This window comes from Corvus kubaryi, unplaced genomic scaffold, assembly GCF_017639235.1.
Source record: "Corvus kubaryi isolate FWS band 111438036 unplaced genomic scaffold, C.kubaryi_AGA036_p1.0 37382, whole genome shotgun sequence".
Lineage (NCBI taxonomy): Eukaryota > Metazoa > Chordata > Aves > Passeriformes > Corvidae > Corvus > Corvus kubaryi.
Window position 1 is genome coordinate 1783503 of NW_024581124.1, and position 17649 is coordinate 1801151.

At 43.5% G+C, this 17649-nt stretch overlaps 1 protein-coding gene across 3 annotated transcripts in view; it reads left to right on the forward strand.

The window, feature by feature from the left end:
• Positions 1-21: 21 nt before the first annotated feature.
• The window catches only part of LOC121667727, a 31877-nt gene continuing 14249 nt past the window's right edge, over positions 22-17649 (forward strand). Inside the window, exon 1 of one of the 3 annotated variants that reach the window (XM_042034692.1) lies at positions 22-149. In XM_042034692.1, the coding sequence (XP_041890626.1) occupies positions 30-149 (120 nt within the window). In that variant the 5' untranslated portion in view covers positions 22-29. Of the gene's footprint in view, positions 150-4288; positions 4600-17649 lie in introns of those variants that run through there. The other 2 variants (XM_042034693.1, XM_042034694.1) reach the window with 2 other exon arrangements.

Here is a 17649-nt window from a genome sequence, read left to right on the forward strand (position 1 = left end):
CCGGGACTCGCGGCTCGGCACGGCGCGCCATGCTCCGCAGCGGCCCCGGCGCGGGGCTCGTCCTGGCGGCGGCCGCGGCGCTCTGCCTCGGCGGGGCGGGAGCCAAGGTAACCCCCGGCACCGGCGGCACCGGCCCCCGCCCGCACCGGGTAGGGCAGCGCGGCAGCGGCGAGCCCGACGGGGAGGGGGTGCCCCGGGAGCCTCGCCGGGAGGTGGGGAGGGACCGGGAGTCCCGGGGCGAGGGGTGCAGCAGAGCTGCCGGGAGCCCCGGTGAGGGATGCGCCGCGGACACCGGGAGGAGGGACGCAGCGGGGCGGCCGCGGCGGGGGCGGCTGCGGGTCCCTTCGGCCCCAGCCCCTCGGGGTTTGGGGTGTAGTGCTGGCCGCGGACTCGCCTCGGAGTGCGAAAGGCACCGCGAGATGTGATGCTCCGGGAGTCTGACTCCGGATCAGCCCCTCCGCTTCGGTATAGCCGGACCCGAAATCCGGTGAAAGCCCAGTGATAACGGATTCCCAGCAGAAATGAGAACACTTGCCCAAAGGCATCCCTTCCACGGTCACAGCCTGGCTTGGGGAGTCCAAACGAAATACCTCGTGCTGTATTACAGTCCCCACGCTCGCTCTCCCCGCTCTTGTGCACCTCGGTTGTAGCGCGGAGAGCAGATAAACTGAGCAAGTGACAGGTACAGCTCCCAGGGCAGGGATCCGGGCAGAGCTGAGAGAGAGTGGGCACGGGGAGCTGAGAGAGGGTGAGCACGGAGCGCACCCGAGCTGCGGTGGAAAGGCAGAGGAGGAAACACAGAGCACCCCACAACCAGGAGCAGCTGCAAAGCAGTCGCTCTGAGCTTTGGGAAGGATAAGCAGTCCTGGTCCGGCTGAAGTGACTGTGACTTTTCCTATGGACCCTGATAGAACCAAGGTTTGACACTTCTAGTAGAGATTGTCTATTCTATAAGATATGAGCCAAAAGAGTATAAGAAAATAATATTTCATACATTTATATATATATATATATATGTATATATATAAAGATGTGGGGCTGCTTTCCCTGATGGCAAATAGCATTTTAATTCTGCCTGATAAACGAATTCCTTGCCACAGCACACAAACACACAGCAATGACTGTGGTTGAAATTAAGATGTTTTATCTCACTTTGGTATCCTAGTGAAGATAGCTACAGTGAGAACTTAATTAAGCCACATTTCTGGCACTGAAATACTAACTTTACCAGGATCTATTGAATTGTATGGTTGTGGGGCTTTGTATTTTGTTTCTCTTTTAAGTCAGGATTGCATTGCAGAATGCAAGCTTACCCTCATCCAGTTGCATACCTCTCTTATTAAACTACATAACTTCCTTGCTTCCCTGAATTATTGCATCCTTCCTGTGCTGTTTCTCTTCTGCCTTTGCCTGTACAGTCATGAGGAGCAAGTATTGGCTGTGTGCTGTGCCTTTGGGGATGAAAGGCAATGGTGGGACTCTGAATGCATTAAAAAGCTCTATAATTTTTGCTTGAGTTTTTTTTTTTTCTGTGTTTCCTAGTCAACTTCTGTTGTTCTCTAACTCTGAAATCTAAAGTGTTAGATTTCACACCAGGCAGTAACTGAACTAAACTATTGACCAACAGCACTACAGAAAAGAAACTGCCTCCTTAATGAAGTAGCAGCCTCCTGCCTGCTTTCCCTGACTTGACTTCTTGCTGTGTCAATTATTCTTTTGATCACATGTTGTTTATAGGCTCTTAACATACTGGACAATTTCTTTTTCAGAATGAAAGGCATTTTCTATTACTTATCTTCGTAAACGTGACAGGGAACTCTGTGTGTCCAAACAGATGTGTGTGTACATCTCTTGCTCCCTGTTTTTATTATTTCTCGGAGTAAGTTGCACTTGCTCTTCACTCATCAAGGACTGCACTATGTTGCGTAGGCTTTGCTATTTTTATCTTTTTTGGCTTCACTGATAGTGTTGCTATGCTAGTAAAGAAATATACATCCCACTCCTAAGTTAGTGGTTCAAATGCAGTTCAATTTATCAGTTGAAAAAAGGTATTCAACGATTTATGAGAAATTATTTGTCTTTTGACTTAGAGTTAACAATGTCAAAACATACCAGGAACTCCCTTGGCAAGGGCAAAGTCTGCATGAGGTACAGGGAACTGAACTGTTCTTTTCATCCAGGAAGGTGGTCTCTGTGAGTAAGAACTGAGAAAATTTGTGATGCTGTGAGGTAGCGTGGATGTTTGCAACGTGTTTTGTGGCAAAGTAGAGCTCTCTCTGGAATCCTTCACTGAGTACTACAGCAATTTAAAAATAGGAGTTAGATCAAATGAAAGAAAATTTGAAGATAAGGTGCATGATGTTTCCTCCTGCGTGTCTGTATCAAATGGAACAAGATGTGCAGATAAGCAGCTTGTTTATCCTGAAGGAAGAATGTAAGCCTGATGAAAGACTAACATAGTCAAAATTATGTCTCTGTATGTCCATTAAATATTATCTGTTTAATCAAATCTCCGTGGAGGAGGTCTCTATGCCAGTGCCATCCTTCATCTGGTATTCTTCTGTTCACTTGCTGGCTTAAAGAAAAAAAATCAAGCCTTTCTTGCTCCATTTAAGAGAAGAAATCTTAGCAATCCTAGAGCCTCTGGTGAAAGTCTTAGTCCTTTACCCAGAAAGAACTATGGCAAAATTCCTGCCAGTTTCAGAGGGACCAGGATCCTTCCCAAGATCAGTGAAAGATTAAAAAAAAAATCAACTACTAAAACATGCACCTCAATTAGCAAAGAATGTGGCCTGATTAGTAAAGTGTATGAAATTTCAGCTATTAAATTCTACAGCCTTGATCAACAAAGCACGCTCCACAGTTGGCAATGTATCCAGAATCTCAACTACTGTACTAGTCTCCTACCAGGTCAACCAAGCATGCAGCTGAATCAGTAAATTATGCAACTGGAGCAGCAAAATATGCACTTCTGATTGGGGCGAGAGGATAGGGAAGTTCTCAAATGTTTTAAATTGGCACACAATAGGTCTGTCAGTGGTCAGCATCTGCCTTGAAAAAAATAGAGGCAAAATATGTAACTTTTACTAAGTCTTTCTGGACCGTTGCTGGGCTGGAAAAGTATATCCCTCAGACGGCTCAGTGTTTGTTAGCAGCAGTCCCGTTCTTTACCAGATGTGCTGCACATCTGGTTCCAGTCCCAGCAGCTGCCAGGTGCGGGGGTTATTTTGGTAACACTTTAATGGGATTTTTAGGTCCAGGTAGCTTTTGCTTTATTCATCACTGTAAAGCACTGGGTATGTGCACCAGGCTGTATTTCTGTCTCAAGAGATGAAGCCAGTCAAGACAAATAAGGCACCTTCAAAGAACCTGAAAGTTTTGTTGGCAATGAACTTAATCTCTATTAATCTCTTCACTGTTTGTGAAAGTACTTTGTGCTTGAGGAGCAGAGAAATGATAGGTCTTTCCTATTTTCTTTATATCTTGATTAATTGCCATAACTGCATCCTATTGTGCTTACAATGTATCTTGGCAGATCAGATGTTTACCATGCAGAGAGTTTGGATGTTTGGCCAATTTGGTGAGCAGCTATATTCATATCTTCTGAAGCAGTAGAGCTGTTTCTCCCTAGGTCCTGTGTGCGCTTTAAAAATCCAGTCACAGTAGCCGGTTCTGAACTTCAGAAGCTGTTTTTTCTTTAAATTATTAGTTTTGCTTTGTATAGAAGACCTGCAGGTTGTCCTATTTTAATAAAGATGCAGTTTCAAGGCTTCTAAAAACCAGTTTGGTTTTTTTTAATGTCTTGAAGTAAACTGTGTTAAACTGCCTGGGCTCAAGGAAGGCGTGAGAACTGGTTTGTTTTATTGCACTGTTCACTTTAGTACCCAGGAGCCTGAAACATTATTTGAGTCTAAAAATTATCTGGGCTTGTTTTTTTGTTGCTTTGGTTCAATTTTTTCTGGTTTTGGTTTGGGATTCTTTTGTTGTTTTGTTGGGGTTTTTTAATCCACTAAATTTGGTTCATAAAGCTGGCTTGCATTGAACTTCTTATTTACCAAATTTCTGCCTCATTTCCAAGTCAGTTCAATGAATGATCCTATTTAGTTCTTTTTCCTGTTTAAAATATTTCCTACTGAGTCCAGAGCAGTGCCCTTAAAACTTAATTGATTTGGGTCATTGAACCCTTATTTTTCATGCATGTTAGTTTACATCCCGCCACTGGTCTGACTGGTATTTAAATTAGAAAATTGCAGGCGGATTTCTTCTAGAGGCTAAAGTTCACATGGAGTCTCTGGCAAAATAAGATCCTGGAGTACATATCCCTGGAACTGGGCAATGATTTGTAACTTTTTTTAATTCTCTGTCTGGCCAGAGTGTTATAAATCTGGCGCTCCCTTGTTAGCTTCACGCTAAGCAGCAATAATGTCCACAGTGTTTTAGTCCTGATAATTCTAATTACTGAAGCACTGAAGAAGCGGAAAGCTGAGAAGATGGACAAGGCTGGCCTCAAGTCCTGCACAGCACAGGGGATTCTCTCTTTGTAGAGCTGAACCATAATTCTCTCATTCGCCAAGGCCAGCAATGGAAGCAGCAGCCAAGGTAAGAGAAACAAGCCAGTGGCAGCAGATTTCTGGAATGATGTGAGTAATCTTCATGCAGAAGGAGCTAAGAGACTGCAGTGCTGGTAGAGATACCAACTACCCTTGGGGTGAAAATGCTGAAATAATTTTTTTTCTTTACTATCTAAGAGGTTAGAGCAAACAATCCTGTTGCATTGGTTTGAAAAGACCCAGCAAACAAACTTTCCTGTGGTAACCACCGATTACTATTCTCACCTCTGCTTCTTTGTGTGACAGACCAGGAATGGTGGTAAAATACTCAGGTCTCTTTCTTCCTGCCTCCCTTTCTTCTTAAAAAAAGGAACTCATGGCATATTTTGTACCAGAGGGTGGCTACCCAGCAGTAGTGTACCTGGACCAGGTCTGGTAAAGCAACTTTTCCCTTTACACACTGTTCTTGGTATGCACTGATATCTCAGATCCATAAATTATAAATATTCAGCTTGATATTTAGATACCTGCTTGAGTATGGGAAATACTAAATAGAAAAGTCATTGTCTTGTAAAAATTACTTCATGGCAGTAGAAGGGTGGAGAAGGGACAGGGCACTGTAGGGACCTGCATTAATATATGGAACAGTTTTACAGCAGTAGGGAGAAGCCTGACTGTCAGCCTTGGTTTTCAAACTCAGTGTAACATTCCTCTTACAATCTCTCAGCAGCAAATGGCCCCGTGGTTCATTTTGAATATCCTTACTCATGTCATTGCCAATGGAAAGGAGGTTCCAATTTTGAGAGGAGCAAAGGCTAGTTTGCCTGTATTTCCTTTCTGGATTTCTTGGAGCCCTACTGGAGCTCGCAGAAGTCATCTGAGACTTCAGGAGGATTTAAATCAGGACATAAGTACTGCTGGCTTGGATTAGTAATGATGTACATTGAGGACAACATCTGTATTTGGGTTTGGGTGGAGCCCTTTCATGGTAGAAGAGTCGGTAATACTGCTACAGTACCTTTCATCAGAGGATTTCAGAGTTTCACAAATATCTAATTACAGAAACTATTAAACTATGTGAAATCCTTGGTCCTGGAGGAGTACATTATGCTTCAATAGAAACCAGGGGTGGGTGGTGTTCAAAGTGGCAAAACAAAAGCAAATTTTTCACATGCAAACTATAACCTGCTCTGCTATCTCATTTTCATCCTGTGTTTTACTCCTCTCATTTCTTTATATTAGCAGCCAGGTTTCAATGCCAAATGAACTAAACAAAATGGGCTGCCACAAGCCTCCGTTCAGAACTACTGTCAGCTCTTAGGAAGGGGCTTTTGGAAGTTCATATCTCTCTTACTGATCTGCTTTCATACTATTTGTATTTCTTTATTCTGTTAAGGTGTAGCAGGACTTAGCTAGGGTCAGGTGCCAAGGATGCCAATAATGACGGCTTCCTGGATACAGGAGCTCTGGGATGACATGCTTCTGAAAGTCCAGCCTGATCCAAATCCCAGAAAGTTGGTTGCTCAGGCTTTCCAAGGACGGTGTGTCTGCTCTGCACTATACTTAATTTGGGATTAGCAATGGGAAATCTAATCCCCTTATTCTACTTAGATCCAGCTCTCTCCTGGTTGTGGTTAGTAAATATTCCACTGTTTTGAGAGACTGAGGTTTTTATTAAAGGGATTTTTTGACTGAAAATATGGAGCCTTTACTGGTAGCACTGAGGCTTGAAGCCCGGGCTGCCCATGCCCTTGATTTCCTCCTGTGCTCCAGATCTGCATGGGTGGGCACTTCAGGTAAATCTGAGACCTCACTATTTGAATACAAGGGCCCCAAGGAGCTGCTCATCAAGACTAACTTTAAATGCAAGCTTAGCAGGCTGAACACTTTGATTTGCCTCTAAAATCAACAGTAACTTATTCCAGGTTTCCTGGTTGAAACTTGAATGGGGAAGAAGAAAGGATATCTGCAAAGCAGATTTATTTGAGAAAACAAACTGGTCACTGGTTGGGACCCTGGAACAACAAACCCAAGGCTTAGTTTTTCCTCTGTCTGCAGTATCTGTGATACTTTTTTCAGCTTTCTCCCAACCCTCCCTGCTGTGCCCTCATGGTGCCTCCTTATGTGTATGCAATAAAATAAAATTTACAAGCATCCTGCTCTCTGAAATCCTGGCAAAGATGGAATCTTGGTAATTTCCCTTTTCAGAGTGCACAAGAGGAGACTAATCCTGGGAACACAAGGGGGAGAGAAATGCTGCTGTTTGTATATCACCCAAAACTAAGGATGAGCACTCAGACTGTAGCAGACTCCTAGATGCTCCAGCCCCAGCTGCAGCAATGGCTCATGTGGAAGCTCAGCTAAAAAAGATTGTGTGAAAGGGAGAGGGTTTTTCTTTGCTTCCATTTTAAAGATCACTATCCACGTCTTCTGCATAAGCCCTCCCACCTGCTAGTGACATTTAGTGACACAACAACCTGGTTCCCAAAAGGTTGGGATAACAGCTCTGCAGCAGGGTAATGATGACACAGAATATCCGCAGGTTTTGGCTTTCACATGTGGAACGTTTCCTTCTCCATGTTTGTACAATAGGCTTCCAGCATGTGAAACATCTGACGTGTCTGAACGAAACAATGGGGTCACGTAGCTGGAAATCCAAGCACAAACAGCTCCTCTTTTGCCAGGCCAGTTTACACATATATTTGTCTGTTTTGTTTGCTTTAAAAATCCAAGTTTATTTCCCAGGAAGTGGCCAGCAAAATTTGTATGGGATTGCCTTTCAATTCTCCTTTCTCCTGTTTCTGGTCCTTTCGAAATGAAACAAAGCCATTCTGGGCACCTAAGCTGCATACGGATTTCATTACTTAAATCTCCCCCACATATTTGCAAGGTGATATATATGAAGTTAATTTGGGAACATTAGTTTTATAGATTCCTATGGACATACATAACTTGTTCAATGGACTTTTATACTGAACTCTGCAAGTAAACTTTTACTGCAGGGCTATAGATTTTCTTTTGTTATATATTCCATCTGGTTGCCAGGCAGTAGAAAACAATCTGACCATGTTTTCTACTCTTTAATTTGAGCTGCTTTAAGCTGCTCAATTTATCGAAAATGAAAACCAGATTGATCTTCTGGAAATTGCCCCATCACCCCTGTCAGTTCCCACCAACCCTATCGTTTACTGTTAGTTTTTCTATGGTGTGTTGCATGCACTTTGTTAATGAGAACTTGCTCTGGTAGAGAATAGACCTATGTGACCTATTAAAGCCTTGTAGCAAATGGCCATGGCATCTTGAACTCTTCATTACACTGCCTTACTTTTATTTACCATGGTCCCATCATATTCATGATTATTTGCCTGAGGAGACACTCTAAATGATGCCTTTGTTTCTCTTTCTAAGGCTTTACATTTTTTTGTATGTTTGAATGAGGGTATTTTCTGAAAAAGGAACCCAACAAACTAGAACGTGGATAGCAGCTTTGTATAGATGAAGAATCTTATTTGATATGGCATCTTGCATCTTTGTTGGAGAATCTGTATTTGTCTCCTGAGTGTCCAGTCACAAGAGTTAGCTTTTTTTTTCCCCCCCTGCAAGGATTAGTCAGAAAAGTCCACAAGAAAAGGCTGGGAATTCCAGCACTCCCTGGTGGATGTTATGTTAGATATGTTGTCTGCTTCCTTGGCCATAAAAGCTGATGTTGTGATGAAAGGAGAAAGCCAATGTTCAGACTACTCTCATAGTGACATGGCTCACATTTGTTGCATGAGCATAACAATAAATTTATGAGACAGTTATGAGAGGTTTCTGCTTAAAATAGTTCTGCTTTATGGGTATAACGGTTTTAGACCCCAAGGGAACACTGCCTAGTCAAGTGGGTCTTTCCAAGCACTGGTTTTGCGTATTTTAAATAGATTTTTCAAATCATTTGATAGAAAAACAATCTGGCTTTTGTCCCTTCCAGACTGAAATGAGAAGAAGGAAATTAATATTGTAATGTGGGGCTCCTGTCAAGATAGACAAGAATTCAGAATAAGACCTGGCACTTAGTTTCTAGTAAAAGCGCCTGGTTGTAAATGAAATTAAAGAAAAAATGTCCTTTGCCTTGGCCTAGGTCTCTTCCAGAGCATTTCTATCTGTATTTCACAATCTACCAACGTTTTATCCACTTCATAAGCATGTCTGCACCTTGACATGCAACAACTACTGAATAATCAGTTGGTGCCAGGGTTACTCCTGTGGTGATAACTTCAATCTGGGAATCTGACAGGTAGCAAATGTACCCATGAGCTGCCAAGCCCAGAGAAAAACTATTCATCATGAGCATTTCTAGCTCTAAAAATATAAATCATAGCTGTAACTTGTAAGAGATCTTGTAGGTGAATTCAACTCCATCTTAATTAAAGAATTGAAAGGGGAGAGCTAAAACTTCTGCCTATTTATGATGTGGTGGAAAAGAACAAGAATTCTTTTCAGTGTTCTGAGATTTCACCTCTGAGCCCTTCGGTAGGTGAGTTAGCAATAGGCCTCCTGCAGTCCCACCTTTGCTGAGAGGGGGACATATTCTTCCAGAGGGCTCTTAAGACCGTCTCTAACTATTGCTCTGGATTTCCCTCTGCAGCAAACAACTCTGGCTTGTGCCTGCAGAGGGAAATGAGCCAAATTAGCCAGCAAAGCCTTGCACCCAGAGCTGGGTGTTCATCTTATATAGGAATCTTGCATTGGGTATTCAAAAGGGTCTGTGGCTGCTGCAGAAAGATCTGTCCACTGCTCAAAACTACAGTGTAGGTTGGCATCTCTTGCATAATGAGGACAAACTGGTTTTCCTTCTCACCAGAAGCTCCCAAAAGCAGCAGAGCATTCTGCTGCCTTTCCTCCGCGTGCTCTGAAGGCAAGCACGAAATGTCAATGTATGCTCAGACTGCACATACTGCTGATCATACTATGGAAAGCTGGGCTGTTCCATGGGTGATTGTTCGGAAAACAGCCCCTGCTTGTGTCCCTGGGAACAAGCAATTTTTTGTTGTTTGGGAGCGAGCATCTCTGGAGTTAAATGAGGAGGGCTGTTGTTCTCCACGGAGGCTGGAGTGCGTCGCTGTGCCTGGTGGTTGTCGGAGTGCCTGTGTTTGTTTTTTTGTAATTTTCCTTTTCCCCACCTCCTGTTCTGATCGAGGATCAAGGAGGAGGGATGGTGACCTCATGGTGCAGTTATGCAATCTGCCAGAGCCAGGTATCAAAACACAGTGCAGCTGTGGAGCTGGGACCTCGCTGTGGCTGGGGGCCCTGGCCTCCTGGCTCTAATGAGATCACTGACCTTCTCCTGCCACTTCTTCTGCAGCTGCTTTGATTCCCAGGGATTTGTTGTGGCCATGCCTGCCTAACGGTTTGGCAAGCTGCCGCAGGGAATGCTGCATCTACAGGCAGGCTCTAGGAGCTGGCCCTGGAGACCTAGAGCAGGTGAGGGTACCCTGAGCCCTGCCAGCCTCTTTCCATCCCAAGAGAGCTTATTTGTCTCCATCCAAGGGTATGCAAACATTTCCACCCTCGCTGATTATTCTTTTTTTCATAGGAAGTGAAGAGAAGGTTGCCTGTCCTCCAGTGACATAAAGCAGTGCCTTCCCAGCAATCTTGTTGTGATGCTCAGGCTGCAGCAGAGTCACATATGGGAAGAATAAGAGAGAATAGCATGTCTGCAGTCTGAGGCTTATTTGGGCCTCCAAGTCCTCAAGTCTCGTTCAGACTTTGCATTCTTTGCTCTAATTGCTGAACTGCATTCCTGCTTCCCTCCCCTACTCCTCTAGCAGTACTTTTGTTTTCCTTGTCTCCTGCAGTAACAGGCTTTCACAGCCTCCTTCCTTTCCTACCTGCATATTTTTTCTCTTCCAATGTCCTGCAAATCATTAAAAACAATAGAAAATTTGGAGATATACGTGAAAACAGGGCCCTGTGAAGCTATCTGATGTGTGCCAAGAAGGAATGTAAGACAAGTCAGTTTCCTGAAAATGGGATTTGCAGAGTGGAAATGTCACATCCATAATCACTTTCATGTGGTGGAACTGCTGCTGCCCACCACTAAAATAACAGAGCATCTGTTAAAAATGTGGGTTTGGTTTTGCTTAAATCCAGCAGGTTGCACTCACTTCAAGAAGTATTAGGTCCTCATTTAAAAATATGAGTGCCACTGCTCTGGTACCATAAATGTATTAAAAGCAAATGTACGCTCAGCCCAGCTTGAGTCCCACACTGAACCCTGCTCAGAGCTTGTTTGTGTGGCTTGGCTCAGGGAGCAAGGAGATCATATGTGTGTGCAGAAGGTGGGTTTATGTTGAGACAGGGATACTGGGAGAGCAAAGGAGACCCCTCAGCAAGCAGGACACTTTCATAATTGATGGGAACTCTTTTGGAGATCAAACTGAAAAATAATTACAATTAAAGACTGACAAAAAAGGAGATGGGAAGCTAATAACTAAGCAAAGTGTCAGCAATTCTTCTTGTATTCTGTCAATCCCATGTCTGATCTGCTTCTGCTAACTCTGCTACTTTCAACCATCCAGAGACACTTGAAGAGTTGCCCTAATGTGGGATGAGAGTCTCCTTCTGCTGTTGCCTCATGCTTCAAACAGCAAAGGCAATTTGGCAGAGAGGGAGGTGGCGATTCCAAGGCATTTCCAGGAATTCTTATACTGCCAGGTGGAAAAAATAGGTTAGATGTGCTGCAGCTGTATCTAGTTCATGCTAATGGAAGAAAATAAACCTTGCACACAAAGATGAGCTGAAAATGCAAAATTAAGTAGAGCACTGATTTTCCAAAGTCTCTGATTAACTTTGTCCTCTGCTTGGAAAAAGTCCTACCAGCTTTGATCTCTAGATCAGTCATCTGGTGAAGGAAATGTGGTCACTTCTTAAACCAATGGACTGGAGTTTTCTATCTTACTCTTGGGATAGTCTTTCCTCAGATCCCGTATTTGACGAGCATCCAAAAAAGCTCAGACTTCCCTAGCTAGGAAATACTGTGAGAGGAGAACTTGGGGCTTTTGCTGGGAACCACAAGAATCGTATTTCTGGTAGCTTTGCAGTGAGTTCCAGCCACGTCAGCAAGTAAAGACTTGTCTTTATTTTGTTTTTCCCTTGTAAGCTAGGATTGTGGAATGAAAACTTTCCCCTTTTCCTTCTCATTTTCTTTTTAAAACCCCAAGTTTAGCATTTTCTCTCTGCTCTGGCTGAATGTTTGAGCCACTTCATATTTCATCCCAGGTGGCTGGCTCTGTTCAAATGTCCTCAGGAGTCCGGGTGATCTTTAGCTTGGAATGAACTTCCTATGTTTGGAGGGGAGAAGGGGGAGGTAGCTGGGATGCCATACCTCCCCCTCCGTGTTTTGAGCAAAGATGTTGGTGTAGCCAGAGTTTTGAAGAGGTCCCTTGGGCAGAATAAATGTGAAGGAGCTGGTGAAGGAGCCTTGAAGCATTTCCAGCTCTTTGAAAGAAACACACGTGTGTGTGCATGTGTGCACATAAGATGTTTTTAATTTTGGAGGGGGGAGGGATCCCAAATAAAGCTTGCTAGATTTTCATCCCACTGATGCTGAGCTCAGATGGCTAAATTTAATCATCCAGGCTGAACAATCTTGGATTCTAAGACTGCATCCATCTCTGTGCAGAAGCTATTTGCTATGGCTTCTGTTGAATCAGCTGTAGGCTGACAAGATAAGACTACTGTGGAATGCCCATACACTGTCCTGTTCTGACACCAGGCAGCTACAGTGGATTTTGATTTTTAAATTAAGCAAAAAAATCTACCTGTAGAGGAGTTCTTTCTTTTCTGCTCTTAGAAGTGTTTAAGTAGTGGGGCTATTTTACAGGAAGGGACAAAACATAAAATAACCCTCTGATCCAAGTCATGGGATCATAACCAAGTATTGTGACTTCAGAATGATTTTTTAAAGGGCCTGAGGTCTGCACAAAAAGCTTCTATCCTCACCTCCCCTCATTACTCCAGTATTAGATTTTTTCTAGTACAGTCTTCAAGCAAAGACCAAAAATCCCTTTTACTTGGATAAGGAGTTAATACACATCTGTGCTTGAATAGACTAATAATTGCAGCACTTCTTAGATGTTCAGTCAATTTGAAATATAGTAGATTATTCCTACTCTTGTTTCTAAAAAGAAGTGGAAGTGACATTTTTTAAATCTGCCTGGAACTCGAAACACATGTGAGAAATGCACAGAAGTCGAGATGTGCATAAAGCATTAATGAGGGCAAAGTGGGTTATGAACTTTGCACATCATTTCCCTGCAAGCCTGTAGCTGGGTATCTCTATTAGGTGTGTGGCTTGGCCCCTGGGGATGTCGTGGAAATGTAGTGGCTCAGCTGTGTGTCTCCAGTTTCCTCTGCTGAGTTTTCACTCTGACTCTGGGTGTGCACCACAAGAACTTGCTATTTCTTGGGTATTTTATAAAAGAAAACAAGCTACATTGGACAAGTCCCAAGCCAGAGAATCTCAGATCATGCTCACAGAGGAATATCAAACATCAAGACAGGATGTCCTCCTTCCCCTTCTTTGAAATAAGTACACTTTAAAAATAAACAGTCTTTGGGATGCAGGTGAGTTGGTGTCCTCTAGGATGTTGCAACCAGTAGCTCCTCGTAACCAGCATTAACATGAATGAAGAAAAAGAAGCAAAATCGAGGAACACAAACGGGCTGAGGATTTCCCTAGCCAGGCCCTTGCATCACTTGGTTTCCACTTCTCTTCAGCAGGGCTTGTATCTTTACAAGCTGAATCACATGGCCATGTCACCTTCTCTTACCAGCTACATGTGACAGTATCCTCCCACATTCCCTCTGGGCTCCCAGCATCACCTCAGGCCAGCAGCACTTCTCTCCTGGAGGCAGGACAGAGAAGCTTGAGAAACTGAGCCATGCCTGCTCTCTGTGGTTCAGACAGAGGCTGGTACCCGTCACTGAAGAGTCTGTGGGCCAGCTACAGGCTGCCACAACTTGCCATTCATGGCTTATTGCAGGGCCCCTGCAGGTTTTGAGTGTGGGTTTGCTCTGAGCTGCTGCAGGAGGAACTTGTCCTGTCCTGGTAAAGCGGGGAGCTTGCTTCTGAGCATGCCTCTGGTCTAGCTCTAGCCTGGTGCCTTCTTTGATAATTATATTATTAAATTAAATTAATCTTGTAGAGAGTGGGATTTCCTTAGAATGTGTTGATTCCCCCACAGTGTTCCTGCAGGAATAATGCAGAGGCTCCAGGCCTGCATTTGTAGGTGTTGTGTGAGTGGAAAGCAGAGTTAAGGGTTGTATTACTCAGATGATGATAACTACTCTTCCTGGTGCATATTCTTGGGTGGGCCTTATGATAAAATCCCATCTGGCCAAAACGGTAATTTTCTTCTTTTTATGCATGGGAATTCTGCTTTTCATCAGTGCCTCCTGCTTCTCAAGAGCTCTTTGATGTACAGAATCCAGTGTGAAGCAATGACACACTGGCTTTGTGCAGCACCCCTGTGTAATACAGCAAGAGCTTGCTCTTTCTTTGGGAGCTGGTGGTTCTCAGGAAGCAGCCACTGGTGTCTGCAGAGAGATTCCTAAACAATGTCTTGCAGTCATTTCTGGCCACATCTGTTCCGACCCAGCACAGCTTTATGTGTAAGAAAAGCTCTCTACAACTGCATCCCATGTGGATTTGCTGCAGCTGCACTCTTCAGAGGGCAGCAGAGCATTCTCACCACCATCAGAGCACCACTTCCAGAATCACCTTTGAGGGACAAGCACAAGGGCCTCCTTGTACTCCTTAGCCCTGTGTTTCCTGGGGCAGAGGCCTTGTAACTCCTTACACATGTGTAACTTAAATAGCTCAAAGCTGATGTCTGTATTAACTACTCAGTCCAAACACCAGCACAGGAGGAGGTAAGTACGTGACAATGGGGCATTTTTTAGTAATGGCAGAAGATTCAAGCTTCTGAGTGGGCTGTGTAGTGTGAAAGGGGGAAATGCAACATCTTGGCATGTTCTGAAATAGCCAACCATTGTGTCTATGGCCAAGCAGCAGTAGCTGAGATTTGAGTTACTTCTAAACCTACTAAATGCTCTTCCCCAGTTACCCTGATACAGAAAGCAGGTAGGATTTGTCTGACCACTGGAGGTTCAGTGCAACACAACTGTTGGAAACATTTTGGACCTCTGGCCAGAGCTGAAAGTACTGAAAAGCAGAAGAACAGGACTAGTAATCTGGTTCTCCCTGCTCATAATTCCCCTAATTGGTGTGGGCATATATCAAGTGTTGTTTTTAAAAAGACAACAACCTATCATTTGCAAAGATTAAAAATGTGCCAATTTTTTTTGCACGCATCTGTCAAAAGCCCACAAGTCTATAGCTTGCTGCAGAAGGGAACATCTGTGTCTAATTGGCAAAACTCAGGGTTCATAATGGGTGATTCAAATGAACAAAACCAGTTTGTCAGTCATTCAGCTGTGGATTATAAACTAATCAGAAATCCTTCCCCCTCCCCTTCCCTCAGGTCTGTCTTGCATTTACCTATCCCTTGTGGGTTTTTCTCCCTGATCTCAGAGCAAGTCTTGAATCTTTTTGGTCTCACAAGCCATAATGAATGAGCAATTCCCCACTGCCATGACCTTTCAGCCATATTTCTGGAATTCACACATTGCACGTCCCCCTCTGCCCAGGTTTGGGGGGTGCAGGGCAGCTCTTGGGGTTTGTATCGTAGCCAGCTGGTGGCTCAAGAGGCGCCTTGAATCTGAGACTCCTTGGATGTACACAGAATGTGCAAGATATTCCTCCTCAAATGATGACAGTTTGACAGATCCGAGTGAAAGTGAAGGCAGGAAAGGGAGCTTATCCTGAGAGCGGGGGCGAGGGATTTGGGGGGGATGCACTTCCCCATTCAGCACTCTGGTGATGAATCCCACAGGATCCGCTGATCTGGTGGCTGCAGCTCTCGGGTGTTAACAAAGTCCTCTGGTAGTAAAGGTGGGGCTGTGAACGCCTCCAAGCGCCTTTTCAGTGTCTGAAAAAAGGCAACTGGATCAGTTCACATATTCCTCAAAACAAAATCTCAACCCTCAATCACTGCTAATTTAAGGAGGCTTGAGCCAATCTGTGATCCTCCCACACCCAGGAGTGCCACCCTGCGAGAGCAGCAGTTCTGGTGCACATTCTGCCTCCAAAACTGGACATATATTTTAGTGAAAAAGTTAGGTGGTGTTTACTGTTTCTTGCTATGCAAATATCTTGTTTAAAAGTGAGCTCAGAAGATTAGTGTGCAACAAAGGCAAGACTGCACTGATACGCTGGGATGGAGGGAAGGAGTACGAGAGAAGTCACAGAAAATCCCTCAATTCTTCTTCCAAGTGTAAGAGGCATCCTCTCCCTCAGAAAAGAGGAGCATATTCACTGAAAATCAGCATGTTTCCAGTAAAATCCAAGTGGCAACGAATGTATCTATAATTCTGATGTGAATCAGTAAATTAATCTAAATGTTAGGACCTGTAGCCTCTCAAATTGACATAAAGTTTTGCTTGTTTCCCCTGGATTTTTACCATGAATTAACTAATCCAGACTGAAACACAAAAATTTACCTCCTAGAGAAAAGATCAGTAAATTTCTATTAATATGTTTTGGTATTACATGTGGGACTCCTAAGGCATTAGACAGAGAATAATATGTATGTGGCAATGAATGTGGTTTCTTTTCCACTTGAGACTTCCAGCCACAGTCCAGCCCAGGTGCCTTAAATGAGAAGCCTGTAGTTTATGCCACTATAACTAACATAAGCTTTGATTTAAATGACACTTTTACAAGTCAAATATTGGATTTCAAGTTGAATACAGAACAGTTTCCACCCACGTTACTGTTTTCGTCGTTTTCTGTGGCCATCCTGCATCCACCCTGAAATCCCCCAGAATATGAGCAGCACCTGCTGGAAAACAAAGGTTGTGCCTCGCAGAACAGGTCTGGATTGTGTTTCTATTTAGGAGCTTTCAACATTTGGCATTGCATTTTTTTCTCTTCCCATTTCAGTATGAGCCAAGGGGAGGGACCAAGAGAAAAAAAATCTGGAGTATTTTGATCTTTGTGGCTTTATATGGACTTCATAAGCTTCGTTTGTTCTACTGCCAAGTTCCTTTGTGTTTAAATAGATAACAGACCAAGACAACTAATCATTTCCAATAAAAAGCCACACCAAACCCAAAGCATTCCCTTTCTTTTCCAATTAATGCTTGTAAACCCATGCTCATAGACAGGGCTTGTGACCTAAGCGCTTCTGATTTTTTTCCCCTTTTCAAAAGCAATTGCCCAAGGCGCAGACTGGGCTCCGTGCTCTGCAAATTTATGAAAGAATCTTGAAAAAAGGCTCCAAGAGTGGCTTTGGGAGAAGGTAGTTGTAAATATGATGTGCAAAAGCGGCCTTGTGCACCTTTTGAGAGGCACAGAGTGGTGGTTAGTGCCACCATTTATGGACTTCCTTCCTCCTTGGAGGCTGGAGGCAATTTGTGGAGAAGGAAGAAATAGCAGATTTTACATGGAACTGTTGCTGTGTTATGTAAAATGCATGTTGGTTGCTGGTTTACTGGTGAGAGCTGGTATCTACTGTCACTATTTTGAGAGGCTTTGCACTTGAAAAAGAGACGATTTGCCTGATCAAAACAGGCTATTTTATTGAAGTAAATAAGGCTGAATGTCCTTGAAACAGAAGATGAGTTGGTTGGATGAATCATGGGTGATCATCAATGCAAAGTTTCTTTTTTACATGAAAATGTTTTTGTAATGAAAATAACACAGAGTTTGAGATGCTGTGACACATTTTTCCTTTAGCTTCTTAAGATTTTTCTCACACAACCAACTGTTTAGGGCAACATATTTGTGTGGTCAAAAAGTTGTGTGTTTGCCAACAGCACAAATTATCAGTAGTAGGAAGTGAGAATTATGTGAATTACTTATGTGGGTTATATTTCTCTTGGAGGTTGACCATCCAATATACACTTCCATAGTCTCTAAGAGTGGTTTTCCATATTAGATTGATGCTCCACAAAAGTAGGAGCTGAGACTTGCACAAGCTTAATGAATTACCCT